This window comes from Mastacembelus armatus, chromosome 5 (genome assembly GCF_900324485.2).
Source record: "Mastacembelus armatus chromosome 5, fMasArm1.2, whole genome shotgun sequence".
Taxonomy (NCBI): Eukaryota; Metazoa; Chordata; class Actinopteri; order Synbranchiformes; family Mastacembelidae; genus Mastacembelus; species Mastacembelus armatus.
Genome location: NC_046637.1, coordinates 6787193 through 6802089, shown reverse-complemented (window position 1 = coordinate 6802089; position 14897 = coordinate 6787193). Strand labels below are relative to the sequence as shown.

Sequence of the window (14897 nt, the reverse complement as noted above, 5' to 3'; positions counted from 1 at the left end):
CCTCCTCACCCACACCAACTATCCTCATGTCCTCCTTCACTACATCCAAGAACCTTCTCTTTGGTCTTCCTCTAGGCCTCCTTCCTGGCAGCTCTAACCTCAGTATCCTTTTACCAGTGTATTCACTGTCCCTCCTCTGAACATGTCCAAACCATCTCAATCTGGTTTCCCTGGCTTTTTCTCCAAAACATCAAACATGAGCTGTCCCTCTGATGTCCTCATTCCTGATCCTATCCATCCTCATCACTCCCAGAGAGAACCTCAACATCTTCAGCTCTGCTACCTCCAGCTCTGCCTCCTGTCTTTTTCTGTGAGTAAGTGTATTAATTGAATTAAATTTCATTCATACATTTAATTACGTTACACCACTGCTTTTACTGCTAATATCTGTCAACACGCGTTTTGCGGACATCATATCCCAGAATCCACTGCGACTAAGTCGGAAACAAACCGGATGTAATAAAGACGACAAAATAAAACGTATTAAAAAGTTGATTTTGTTTGCCCTTATTTGAAATTGTGGTTTATAGCAACGTAGTCTCACTTTCTACCAAATCACTGAAATAATATTCTGCAATTGTTTCCATTGTTCCCAGTCACTGAAATACTTACGCAACGTTTTATTGTTTGAGATGGAAGTACAAACGGAGGTCATAATTATTTTTATCCCAGCCGGCTAGAAAAGCACATACTGTAAGAATGAAAGTGGTTAAACACCGCTAAATAGCTTACAGGTCATTATCTGGGAAGTTGACGGACCGACTATGTTTGTTTCTGATAGTAATTAACAAGGATTAGAGTAAAAGTTGGCTAGCAAGCTAACAGGAAGTGTTCTGCGCTCAAACACAAATCTAACATTACGACGCCGGGACTTAACTGTACCGCTCATTAAACAGTCAGTTTCACTTCAGCCGGTAACGGCGACATAAGGTTCATGAGGTAAGTTAAATTAGCTCAGAAGTAATAATAAATAATTACACTGACTGACAGTTAACGTTAGCTAAATGGCTATCTGAAGATTTAACTTCTGTCTGCTAGCTACGTTCAGGTTTTTATTACAGCCTGAAGTTACAGGTGATAGTGTTACAGCGATTTTATCGAAATATTCACGAATCTGACAGATTGTTGAGAAAGACAACATTTATTTGGAATAACTTAGCTATAACTCTCATTTTATTCCACGAGCTATCGCTACTGTATGTTTGCATGTATTACCCTAAAGCATTTAACAAAGTGAAAAGGTGTTGTCTTCAAATGTCTTGCATTGCTCGATTTCTTTTTTTGTGCCACCAACAGTGAAAAGCAGAAAACTTTGGTATATGAGAAGCTTTAATTCTTGCTTCAGAATATTATGAACATAGTGATTACTTTGACATTCGGGGTTATTATCCTCCATAGCTTCTCCTGAGCCTCAGCTGGCAGACAGCCACCCTGACATTATCTTGCAGGGATACCTTGATGCACTTGAGAATTAATTATCCCCTGTACAAGTGATCCAGATACAGAGGCAGCAAAGCAGCAGCAGATCATTATGCTCTCTCTACTGTAATTCATTCTGTTTGAATGGAGTTCTGTTTTTACACCACTCGTAGTGTTGTGAGTTCAATTCTGCCTTTGTTTCATCTGTCAACAAGACATTTTCCCAGTAGTGTTGTGGAGTGTCAAGGTGTTGTTTGGCAAGCTTCAAGCATGCTGCAATGTTTTTTTTGGAAGAACAGTGGCTTCCTCTGTGGTGTCATGACATTGATATGTTGCCTGTTGAATGTTTTGCATATGACTGACTCATGATCAGAGACGTTCACCTGCTCCTGTGAATCTTTCAAGTCTTTAGCTCTTACTCTTGGGCTCTTTTTTTTTTTTACCTCATTGACTGATCATCATTGTGACTTTCACAGGATCTTGGCTGGGTGCCCGCTTCTCTGTAGAAAATCTGCAGTACCACATTGTCTTTAATCTGAGTATCTAAATCTTTGAGATTACTCTGTAACCCTTTGCATCTCCATGCAAATTAACAACCCTGGATTGAAGGGTTTTCTGATATACTTTTTTTGTGAGGTATGGCTTACATCAACTGATGCTGCTTGCACATAGCACATTGACACTGTTTGAATGTTTTTATATAAGGGTACATCTCAACCACACCTCCATTTTTGTTTCATGGATTGGATTCTAAGGGTGCTAAAACTTGACTACCATTAACATTCAGTCAGATCGGAAGCCTAGTGTTTCCATTAGTTTTTCCACCATTGCTTTGTAGGCTCAATGGATGGTTTGAATAAAGATCATCACTGTGTTTTATCAGCTTAGAAACATTGTGTTGGGAACTAAAGTTGAGATCTCATTTCCTGACCAGTTTATGCAGAAAAAACAGGAAATTGAAAACATTGCTATTACTTTTTCTTGCAAATGTATGTAAGGCAATAGTTAGTAGTATTTTATTTTTAAAAAAATTAGTGGCACTAGCACTCGATGGATACCCAGTGTTGCTTGCTCAAATGAACGTTTACCTCTGACACTATAATCCCTCGACTCTTTTCACCACATCGCTGCTTCCCTTTTTTCTCACTGGACAGAGAAAAGCTATGTCAGCGCACTGTTTGTGGCTGGTGTATTGTTGCACTCCCAGGAGAAACGAGGGAATGTAACAGCCTCTTACTTTGTCTCCTTTTTAAAAATCAACATTTTCCCACAGCATGCCACAGTGAGGCCTACCATGGTCAGCTCAGTCACTATACTTGCTCATTGTTATACCTGTCTTTAACTTTACAGATGTCAGTTCTTCATCAATACAAAAAAATCCCAAACTTACAAATACTACAAAGAAACAGAACTTTTTATAAACCGACACAGCCTGTTAAATTCTACTAGAGCTTTCCATATTTAGATTTCTTCAGAGCTTATCAGTTAAAAACAGAAAATTTGCTGAAGTCCAGGAATTGAAACCTGGCAGCAACATGCTTGGTCTGCACTTTTGTTGCTTAATATGCAGTTTTTAATATTTAGATTTGTGTCTTTTCCCCTAATCCATCTTTCCCAGGCTCATCATTTTATAATTTCGCAGATTATACTTTTTATTTTATTAATTTACATGTGTGCATTTAGCAACCTTTGCCTTCAAGTTCCAAGTAACCCACTCTCTTTATCACTTTGTAAATTACTCAGATTCTATTATCGTGTTGTTAAGTTTATGCCGTTATTTTTTGTGCACCCACATATGCCACACTTTGGTTTAGAGAACAAAATTACTATTCATTGTCTGAAAGTCACCTGTATATGTCACATTAGGTGCTGTCCCTGTCATTTCACCTGATCTGAATCTCCTGATCTTAAACTCCATCATCACATCAGCATGGCTAACACAGACTCTGTCAGTGTCCGGATCTTCTCTCTGAATTGCTGGTAAGTGGTTGTGCTTTGTAATGACTCTTAATATAATAGTGTTTTTTGTCTTGACAAAAAATGCACGTATAAACACATTGTTCATAGCTGTTCTGTTTTTTCAGGGGAATCCACTACCTTAGCAAACACTGTTCTCAGCGTTATGCCATGATTGGAGATATGTTATGCAAAGAAGAGCATGATATTGTCTTACTGCAAGAGGTTGGTGGAAGCCTTAGCCTTTTTACAAAACTACAGTGGGTACGGAAAGTATTCAGACCCCTTTAAATTTTTCACTCTTTGTGTCATTGCAGCCATTTGCCAAAATCAAAAAAGTTCATTTTATTTCTCATTAATGTACACTCAGCACCCAATCTTGACAGAAAAAAACAGAAATGTAGAAATTTTTGCAAATTTATTAAAAAAGAAAAACTGAAATATCACATGGTCATAAGTATTCAGACCCTGTGCTCAGTATTGAGTAGAAGCACCCTTTTGAGCTAGTACAGCCCTGAGTCTTCTTGGGAATGATGCAACAAGTTTTTCACACCTGGATTTGGGGATCCTCTGCCATTCTTCCTTGCAGATCCTCTCCAGTTCTGTCAGGTTGGATGGTGAATGTTGGTGGACAGCCATTTTCAGGTCTCTCCAGAGATGCTCAATTCGGTTTAGGTCAGGGCTCTGGCTGGGCCAGTCAAGAACAGTCACAGAGTTGTTCCGAAGCCACTCCTTTGTTATTTTAGCTGTGTGCTTAGGGTCATTGTCCTGTTGAAAGGTGAACCTTCGGCCTAGTCTGAGGTCCTGAGCACTCTGGAAGAGGTTTTCTTCCAGGATATCTCTGTACTTGGCCGCATTCATCTTTCCTTCAATTGCAACCAGTCGTCCTGTCCCTGCAGCTGAAAAACACCCCCACAACATGATGCTCCCACCACCATGTTTCACTGTAGGGATTGTATTGGGCAGGTGATGAGCAGTGCCTGGTTTTCTCCACACATGCCGCTTAGAATTAACGCCAAAAAGTACAATCTTGGTCTCATCAGACCAGAGAATCTTATTTCTCATAGTCTGGGAGTCCTTCATGTGTTTTTTGGCAAACTCTATGCAGGCTTTCATGTGTCTTGCACTTCGGAGAGGCTTCCGTCGGGCCACTCTGCCATAAAGCCCCGACTGGTGGAGGGCTGCAGTGATAGTTGACTTTGTGGAACTTTCTCCCATCTCACGACTGCATCTCTGGAGCTCAGCCACAGTGATCTTTGGGTTCTTCTTTACCTCTCTCACCAAGGCTCTTCTCCCACGATCACTCAGTTTGGCTGGACGGCCAGGTCTAGGAAGAGTTCTGGTTGTCCCAAACTTGTTCCATTTGAGGATTATGTAGGCCACTGTGCTCTTAGGAACCTTGAGTGCTGCAGAAATTCTTTTGTAACCTTGGCCAGATCTGTGCCTTGCCACAATTCTGTCTCTGAGCTCCTTGGACAGTTCCTTCGACCTCATGATTCTCATTTGCTCTGACATGCACTGTGAGCTGTAAGGTCTTATATAGACAGGTGTGTGCCTTTCCTAATCAAGTCCAATCAGTTTAATTAAACACAGCTGGACTCCAATGAAGGAGCAGAACCATCTCAAGGAGGATCAGAAAAAATGGACAGCATGTGAGTTAAATATGAGTGTCACTGCAAAGGGTCTGAATACTTATGACCATGTGATATTTCAGTTTTTCTTTTTTAATAAATTTGCAAAAATTTCTACATTTCTGTTTTTTTCTGTCAAGATGCGGTGCTGAGTGTACATTAATGAGAAATAAAATGAACTTTTTTGATTTTGGCAAATGGCTGCAATGACACAAAGAGTGAAAAATTTAAAGGGGTCTGAATACTTTCCGTACCCACTGTATAAAGTTCTGGAGCATGTAATCTATTTGACTTTGTTAATAACTTTGAACAAACCTTAAGCCATAAATTGTACACTTGTATGAACAGTATTACTTATGCCTGATCTACATGTACTTTTTAAGTTACATTTTTTGTTCAGGTGTGGAGTGAGAAAGATTACCTCTTCCTGAAAAAGAAACTTGCCTGTAGTCATCCTCACTCTCATTACTTCAAAAGGTAATTGTTTCTGCTCTTCACAAGCTTTGTGTGCAATGATTTCTCATTTTCTTTCATATTGTGATTAAAATTTATGAGCAAAATGTAATATCTTTAACATTGTCCTAGATGCCCAACTATCTGCAAAAATGTACTTACAACCTCAAAATTTTAAGTAAAGAATTTCCCCTACCTAAAGGATTAGCTTTTTCAGGCTAATTCCTTTGTGACCCCCATACCAAGCACAAGACTGAGATTAATCGAAGGCCCTACCTTTGTAATCTTCTCTGCAGCTCACAAAAATGTCTACTCTATTAGGGAAAATTTTCTGACAATAGTATGATGTAGCTCTACAAGGAAACTAGGGAGGTGACTTGTTTCTTAGGCAAAGGCAAAGGCAAAGGCAAATTTATTTGTATAGCACCTTTCATACACTATGCAATTCAAAGTGCTTTACAAGGCATATAATTACGTTAAAAGCATCGAAAAGAGCATTTAAAAATAAAGACATTTAACATAAAATAAATTTAAATCAAGTGAAGTAAATTGAAATAAAACATAAAAACACATTAAGAAAACAATGATGAACAATTATTCGAAGGCAGCAGTAAACAACAGAGTTTTCAGTCCTGATTTGAATGAGCTGACAGTTTGAGCAGACCTCAGGTGTTCAGGAAGTTTGTTCCACAAGTGAGGAGCGTAGTGACTGAATGCTGCTTCACTTTGTTTGGTTCTGGTTCTGGGAACACACAGTAGACCTGTCCCAGATGACCTGAGGGGTCTGGAAACCTCATAGGGAACCAATATATCTTGGATATATTTTGGTCCACAACCATTTAGTGCTTTATAAACTAGCAATAAGATTTTAAAATCTATCCTTTGACTAACGGGAAGCCAGTGTAGTGACCTAAGAACTGGTGTGATATGGTCCAGTTTCTTGCTGTTTGTAAGGACTCTGGCAGCAGCATTCTGGATTAGCTGCAGCTGCCTGATTGATTTTTTGCTAAGACCTGTGAAAAAGCCATTACAATAATCTAACCTACTGAAAATAAATGCGTGAACAAGTTTTTCTGCATCTTGTTTAGACAGACAACCTTTTATTCTAGCAATGTTTTTCAGGTGGTAATAGGAAGATTTAGTGAGCAGTGACCTTTGACCTTTCATTTTTGGGGCCAAAAACAATCACTTCTGTCTTGTCTGTATTGAGCTGGAGAAAATTCTGGCGCATCCACTCTTTGACTTGATTAATACACTCACATAATGAAATTAGAGGACTATAATCATGAGATGATACTGATATATAAAGTTGGGTGCCATCTGCATAGGTATGGTAGTCAATGTTGTGGTATTCCATAATCTGAGCAAGGGGCAGCATGTAGATATTGAATAAGAGAGGACCAAGAATAGACCCCTGAGGAACCCCACATTTCATTTTTGTTCGCTCAGACTCATAGTTACCAAGTGAGACAAAATAGTCTCTATCTTGTAAGTAAGATTTTAGCCAATTTAACACTGAGCCAGTAACTCCCACCCACGCTTCTAGTCTATCAAGCAGCACATCATGATCAACCGTGTCAAATGCAGCACTGAGATCCAGTAGTACTAAAACAGAGGTTTTGGATTCATCATTTAAATGTAAATCATTTAAAATTTTAATAAGTGCAGTCTCGGTGCTGTGGTGTGCGCGAAATCCAGACTGAAGTGCATTAAAAAGATTGTTTTGCACCATAAATCTGTGAATTTGTTGAGAAACTACTTTTTCAATTATTTTTCCCAGAAATGGAAGATTTGATATTGGCCTGTAGTTAGTTACTGCTGAAGCATCTAGATTAGGCTTTTTAAGAAGAGGTTTTATAACAGCAGTTTTTAAGGCCTGGGGAAACTGCCCTGACTGAAGAGAACTATTGACAATCTGCAATACATCTGGAGCTAAGCTGTTAAAAACATTTTTTTAAAAATTTGTTGGTAAAATATCAAGGCAGCATGATGTAGATTTTAATTGTAGAAGCGTTTCTGCCAGAGCTCTGTGATCAAGGAGATCAAAATGTTCTAGATTCACTCGAGAACAAGGAGGCACAGATGATATTGTCATGTTCCTAGGACTGCAGCTAGAGATAGTTTGTCTTATCTTTGATATTTTGTCTGTGAAAAAGGCTGCAAAATCATTGCATGACTTTTTGGACAGCAGTTCAGAAGGAAGAGAGGGTGCTGGGTTTGTGAGTCTGTCTACAACAGAAAACAATGTGCGGGCATTATTGCTGTTTCTATTGATAACCTCTGAGAAAAATGATTGCCTTGCATTTTTTAGTTTTTGGTTATAGTTGTGAATACTCTCTTTGTATAAGTCGAAATGTACCTGGAGTTTGGTTTTTCGCCACTTGCGTTCTGCTTGTCTGCATATTCTTTTCTGAATTTTAACCACTGTGGCTTTTCTCCAAGGTGACTTTGACTTTTTTCTTGCTGACAATACCTTGGTCCTAATTGGGGCAATGGAATCAATAACAGTCATAACTTTGGAACTGAAACTTCTTACAAGATCATCAACAGGGGCTGATGGCATGGTTGGTGATGGTGCAAAAATCTGAATAAATAATGCACAGCTCTTCTCATTAATATTCCGCTTTTTGACTACCTCTCTTTCACCTGTGTTCAAAACAGCAGGGGTGGTTGTTTTAAAAAAAACACAGTAATGATCAGAAAGAGCAACATTGGTCACCACCACCTCAGAAATATTAAGACCTTTAGAGATTATTAGATCCAGTGTGTGTCCCTTGATGTGTGTTGGATATGTTACATGCTGAGAAAGCCCAAAGTTGTCCAGGATGTTCAAGAGCTCTTTTGCACTTGCATCATTGAGATTATCAACATGAATGTTAAAGTCACCCACTAAAACAATACAAAACTGGGATTGAAATAGCTATTTGCATATTGGGCCCCGGCTTTTCCTGGAGAGAGCCATCCATGACTAACAGTATTGCAGCCTGGACCCAGCACATATCAGTTAGAGCTTACTCTGCTGTTATCAGGCTGTGGAGACAAAGAATGATTTTGGTGACGGCGTGGAGGAGGGGTTGGTGGATACTGCAATTGTGATTGCAGCAGAGCTTGCTGAGGAATTGGTGGGGCATGCCGCTTTGAGGGGCTTCTGGGGGTGAAAATTACACTGGGGGAGGAGGTCAGTTTGGGCCCAGTAGTGATGTGCTTCATCAGGTTGGCGAGGTTCTTGGTGATGGGGAATGGGATGCCCCGGGAAGATGGTGAACTAGGTTTGCGGGGTTGTGGGAAGTGAATCCTCACAGGCAGTGTCTGCTAGTGGAGGGGGTGTGGCCTCCTCATCTTTGCTCTGACTTCTCTCCATGTTAGAGCATTCGGGGGGGAGTGTTGGCTTTGGATGTTTTGATGTTTCTTCATTTTGTTTAGATTCCCGTATCTTGTCCTTGGCAGATTCTCGTCGTATCTTGTCCTTGGCAGAGGGAAGATTGTGGCGCAGCAAGAAAAATAGGTTGGAGGTGAAAGCTTTTACTCATGATTTATTTAGAGACAATCCGTCTCCCTTAAAAAGATGCCTGCGATCCCAGAAATGGTTAAAATTATCAATAAAATGTACTGAGTGGACATCACATGCAGCTGAAGGCCATGTGTTCAGTGCTAGTAACCTGCTGAATTTCTCAGTTCCTCCTCTGACTGGTGGTAGTGGTCCACTGATAAAAACTTCTGCATTTAGCGACCTTACTGTGTTTAGCAGATTATTAAAGTCCTTTTTGAGGATTTCGGACTGCTGCTTCACAATATCATTTGCCCCTGTGTGTAGTACGAGGTTTTTTACAGTTGGGTTTTCTGCAACAATGCTCAGGATTTTGTCAGTAGTGTCAGAGATCATATCTTTTGGGAAATACAGCACTTTTGTGTTTTTACCTCACATCCGTCTCACATCTTTTATGGCCAAGTCGCCCACAATCAGAGTCTGAGGCCCTGTTAGCTTTCCTCTTAGTTTTCTGTCTTCTGTTGAGTTTTCAGACCTTACCCCTCTCTGTGGATGTGGAGGATTGTCCAAGTGATCAGATGAAGATCCAGGGTCCTGCAGTAGTGGAGCGAATCTATTTTGTAGCTGTACAGTTAGTTTCTTAGGAGTTTTGTTGCTCCTTTTCCCTTTAGCTGTTATCCATGGCTGTGCTTTCCTCTGCACAGGAGTTGAGGAGGATGGTAACGCTGGCCAGCCTGTCGCATCACAGATTTCTGGGCACTGAGTTCTGCCAGTTGCTTGTCCTGATTTAGTCTTTGGCTTTGCTCCGAGAGCGTTCCAGGGAGGACTGATACCAGTAGTTTTATTTACCCGGACACAACCCTCCTGTTGCTCAGTCTTGTTAGTGCTAGTTATCTGTATACTAGCATGCTCTTGTCTGCTACTATGGTAGAGTGGTAGAGTAGTGTCCTCTTTCCCAGATAGTCCATTTATCTCCACGTACATCTCTAACCTTTGCACTTTAGTTTCCAGCATAGTGATTTTCTGTAGGAGTTTGCTGTGATCGTCCTCAGGGAAGGGAGGCATGGTCATCGGAGGTTGATCAAAAGTGTATTATAAAATCATTGGGTAAGAATGCATGAAGTAAAAAGGAATAAAAGCAAAGTAAAACCGGCAGAGGCAGGAGCAAGCAGAAGTGCGTCTACACTCCACAGAAGCAGGAAGCACATTTCTTAAAACAATAACCACATATAGCTGAAGCTGGGGTTTAGTGTGAAGCCTGAATCTTGTGCTCATATGTTGTTTTCCCTGTCATACTATAGTGGAGTCATAGGAAGCGGACTGGCCATTTTCTCCAAACCCAGAATCCATGATACATTTCTGTATCGCTACTCACTGAATGGTTATCCTTACATGGTAAGTCTGAGGAGGCTGACAGAAAGGAACGTTTGTACAGTATGCACACCATTTGTTTAAAGTGCAATATTTATTTTGCCAAATTGATTTTTTTTTCTAGTATTACAGTATATACTGTAGGCTTACTATCACAGGCATTAATGTGTGAGCAGCATTGTTTTTAAAGTTTTGGATTGTTTATTTTGCAGAAACCTTAACCTCATTTAAGACATTTCAACTCAACTCACCTTTATTTTATTTGTCATTTAAACCAAGTACATTAAACAGAGTACATAGTGAAGAAATGATGATGTTCCTCCAAGAACCATGGTGTATACATAGAATGCACAAGACTCCACATACTATATCTAATAATTAACTGAGCCCTATGCTATATAAAAAGTGGATAAATGCACACAGTGCAGACAGTACATAGCCAATGTAAAGACATGGGCACAATTAAGGACAGTAGACATGATGAAGTTAACAGTAATTAACAAAAGAGTTATTGATTTATATGACGATTGCTTCAAACATTGTCATCTTTTTTTCCTAACATCTAGGCACATCATGGAGATTGGTTTGGAGGCAAAGCTGTTGGAATGGCTGTCTTCAAACTTGGCAGCCTGATTGCAAATGTCTATGTCACTCATGTAAGGTTTCCTAACATCAGCCTTCCTCTGTATCACAGTATATACTGCTATTCTTCAGTTTGTTGGCTTCCCTGTGTTGATTTTAGCTGCATGCCGAGTACTGCAGAGAGAAAGACTCTTATCTACCTCACAGAGTGGTTCAGGCCTGGGAGCTGCAGCAGTTCATTTGGTAGAGTTCCTAGTACTGCACACACCATATAAGACACTATTTTTTTACTTGGTGAAAAGTTTTTTTTTTCTGCTGCTTACAACTTGATCTCAAATTATATTATGGCTAAATAATGTTTATAAATGTTTTATAAATATGCTTTTCTGTATCTATTAGCCACACCTCTGCTGGAGCAGATGTGGTGATTTTAGGTGGTGATCTCAACATGCACCCTCAAGACCTTGGCAGTAGACTACTGAGGTCTTACACTGGACTCCGAGACTCTTATTTGGAGACTGCTAAGTTTGATGTAGGTAATGAAAAGGATGCAGCACAACATAGGTATTAATTTGTTTCCCAAAATATAGTAATTAAAAAGAAGCAAATCTGTTTTTAACATTGATCTTTCTTGTAGTTTTGTCCGCAATTCAACACAGACTAGGCAGTCATGCAAGCAATCAGACAAGTCCCAGTTTAGCAACATATTCTAAACCATGGACTTAGATGTAAAAGGAAAGTTGGCCTAACCTTAAAAGTCTGGTTTGATTATGCTTTGCACTTTAAAACTGGCTGTACAAACATTGCTTCAGTAATTATACCTGCTCAGGAAATAACATTGCAAAATTGTACAAGTGAGTACAGCAGTGTCATTGTGGCCCTTTATCTATTAAGTAAATGTCATCTTGACTTCCAAAGATGTTGCTCAATAATATGCAAATAAGAGTCAGGTTGTAAAATTTAAGAATTATCTTCTTAGTTGTTGGTTTTCTGTAAACTCAAAAATATTTTTTGTTACAGGGATGTGAGAACGGTATGACTCTAATAGCCAACAACCCTTTTATCAATAAAAGGGAACTTTCCCCCTTTGAAAATGGAATCCGAATTGATTACATTTTGTTCAAGGTGGGTGAAAGATTAATGTGCACAGCAAGATGTTGGAGTCATCCAGCAATTTTGGAATTTCTTTGAAATACTAGAGAACATTTCCCTTCTGTTGTTTGCAGGGTTCTTCCAAAACAGAGATTTATTGTGATTCTATGTCAACCACCAAAGGCTCTGTCCCTGACCATCCTTTCCCCTACTCTGACCATGAGGCCCTGACCTCTGAACTGAGACTGGAGTCACACACTCCACCTGAAATTGGAAGAGACACACAATCTAAAGATCAGGACTCTGCAGCAGGTATTCATACTAACCATGCTTGAGGAATGGCCGTGTTGGTTGTTTGATCAACTCATCACTTTGGTCAGAACTGAAATAACAGTTTTTGAAAAGATTTCTATGGAATTTTGTACAGATTCTCATTGTCAGAGAATGAATGCTACTGACTTGGGTGATACCCAAACATTTACTCTAGCACCACTAAGAGTTTGATGTTTGAGGCTTTGAGTCATGTCTCTCAACAACTGCTAGATGGATTGCCATTACATTTCATCTCAATAATTTGTCTGTGACTAAATAACTGCAAATCTGATGAGATTTCCATCTACCTCTGCTGTTTGTATTTTGTGCTAATGATCTAATTTTATTATACTAACATGCCGAACTAAGGTGGTGTAATGGAAATTGATAAACCAACTATGTATCAATGTGTTATAAAATTGAAGTTGTAAACATGTTAGCATTTAGCTCATAAACTACTATGGCTGTTGCTCAACTGGATTTATTTCTCTAGGGGAATAGGCATACCTAACATCACCTGTGCTCAACAGTATTTGGGTGGATCAAAGAATACATTTTACGTTATTATAAGTAAGTCTGTAAAAGAGCCAATGCTGCATAACAAGTTTGGTTTATTCTCTCATGGCTTTCCATTTTTATTACAGGGTGTTTTCTGTAATTTTGTCATAGTTAAGTGCAGAACAATAAGTTTAAATACTGAGGAGTACAGTGAATATTTATGGTATGTTATTATGGTAATCCCATCTATATAGGGCTGAAGTACAGTCTAGACCAGGGGTCTCAAACTCCACTCATCCTCAAGGTCCACTGTCCTGCTTGTTTTCCAACTATCCCTGCCCTTGCAGCTTCTGAGTCGCTGAACACACATGATCCAGGTAATCAGCAGTGGGCAGGGCAGGGATAGATAAAACAAGCAGGACAGTGGCCCTTGAGGATAGTAGTTTGAAACCTCTAGCCTAAACCGTTACTCTTTTTTGGAGGGACTTCACTGTTCAACTGTAGCCTGAGACACTCATACTGCTTGTGTGCAAGAGTTCAACGTTGTAATAGCTCTCTACTCTTTTTCATTTCTTCAGGGAAAGTGGCTAAGTTGGTCGACATCGTGACAGAGGCCCGTACTGAAGTCAAAGTGGGCTTGCACTGGGCTGAGAGGATGCGCTACACAGCAGCGCGCACTGGAGTGATGGGGTTGGCTCTGCTGTTTCTGGAGCTGGCCATCGCAGCTGTGCCCTGGTTGGCCCTGGGAGCTGAACAACCTTTCCCTCGTACCTCCTTCTACCTGCTGGCTGCATTGTGCTTTGCCATTCTACTCATCACTTCTCTGCTATACATCTTCTATACTATGGAACTCAAATCTCTTCAGGGGGCTGAAGATCAGATGAGACTAGCTGTAGGAAGTCTGCAGGAGAAACTCAGGGGCTTTCCTCTGGCTCAGCCTCACAAAGCAATGCGCAGGCCCCCTGAGGGTCAGGAACCCAGTGCCTTTGACCCAGTGGAATAATGTATGAGCCAACTGGGTCGAGGTGGGCTCAGAGAAATTAAGTATTTAAAATGGATGTTTGAGGGAGTTATTGCTCCGCTGAATGTGTTTTGTGCTCTAGAGATTTGTACTACAGAATGAAGGATTTATACTATAATTACTGTAATGAAATTTCTCGCCATAGTACAGGACACAATCATGCTTTGACATTTTTACACTTTTATATACTAGTCTTTACCCCTTTTTTACTCCTAGATTTCACTCGTTGCACCTCTACAATTACTGTATGCTTCTGGTTATATACATGTAGTACTGTCATACCTTTTATAAGCTATATATCCAACTTGCATTCCACCTACCAGTAGTTTACTGGGACCAGTTGTTTGTGTTTTGGACTTCTTACATTTCTTTTTTGAATATGAGAGTACACCATGCAAGTGCAGTGGGTCCAGACTGAGACCAGCAATTCACTTTATGTGCTTAAATTCTTACAGACGTGTACCCACTGCAAAGAAAATACAAATACCGCAAAGGTTGTAGGTGTACATGTATGCCAGTAACATGTTTTTTTTTTTTTTTTTTGTCGTTGTTGTTGTTCTTCATTACAGATCTCTGAGAGCTTCTGTAGCACTAAAGAACCTCATGCACCATTTTAGACTTTTCAGTGCAGTATACTGTAGTAAAAGGGACAGCCTCTAGCTCAGGGGTAGCTAGCCCTCGTCTTCAAGAGCCACTGCTTTTCTTGTTTTCCAACAGTGGCTCTCAAAGACCAGCGTTCTCTGCCCCTGCTCTAGTTGCATGTCTCAGTTCTCATGTTTACTATGCTGCATTGGATATTTTTATGTAAGAGAGAATCACACCCCTCTTTCTCAAAGTGTAGCAATAGGAATGTCCTGAAGATATTCTCATGTATACTCTTAACTTTGACCTAATTTGATCACGTCAATCACTTTTATACAGTATCTTGTAGCTTAATATAAGTTTGTGTGCAGTGCACTTATTGACTAACCAGATAAACCACTTCCTTTTATGTATGACAGGTAATTCTTTGTTGCATTTTGCTGTAAAAAAAAAAAAAAAATCATTTAGAGTAGAAAAATTATTTTAAAATTTT

General features: G+C 39.8%; 1 protein-coding gene across 1 annotated transcript; it reads left to right on the top strand.

Annotated features, from left to right (window-relative positions):
• Nucleotides 1-231: 231 nt before the first annotated feature.
• Nucleotides 232-14878, top strand: smpd2b (sphingomyelin phosphodiesterase 2b). The gene is made up of 11 exons (XM_026308056.1): nucleotides 232-939; nucleotides 3286-3399; nucleotides 3504-3600; nucleotides 5407-5483; nucleotides 10248-10341; nucleotides 10884-10973; nucleotides 11060-11142; nucleotides 11299-11431; nucleotides 11920-12024; nucleotides 12126-12303; nucleotides 13380-14878. Exons 2-11 carry the CDS (start codon nucleotides 3350-3352, stop codon nucleotides 13802-13804), a joined length of 1332 nt encoding a protein of 443 aa, XP_026163841.1. The 5' UTR covers nucleotides 232-939; nucleotides 3286-3349; the 3' UTR covers nucleotides 13805-14878.
• The last annotated feature ends 19 nt before the right edge of the window (nucleotides 14879-14897 follow it).

What these genes read in the sequence shown, in the direction of transcription:
- smpd2b (XM_026308056.1), top strand. Translation starts at nt 3,350, where the DNA reads ATGGCTAACACAGACTCTGTCAGTGTCCGGATCTTCTCTCTGAATTGC. An exon ending in ATCTTCTCTCTGAATTGCTG is followed by an intron (nt 3,400 to 3,503) that starts GTAAGTGGTTGT and finishes CTGTTTTTTCAG; the next exon opens with GGGAATCCACTACCTTAGCA. An exon ending in CACTCTCATTACTTCAAAAG is followed by an intron (nt 5,484 to 10,247) that starts GTAATTGTTTCT and finishes GTCATACTATAG; the next exon opens with TGGAGTCATAGGAAGCGGAC.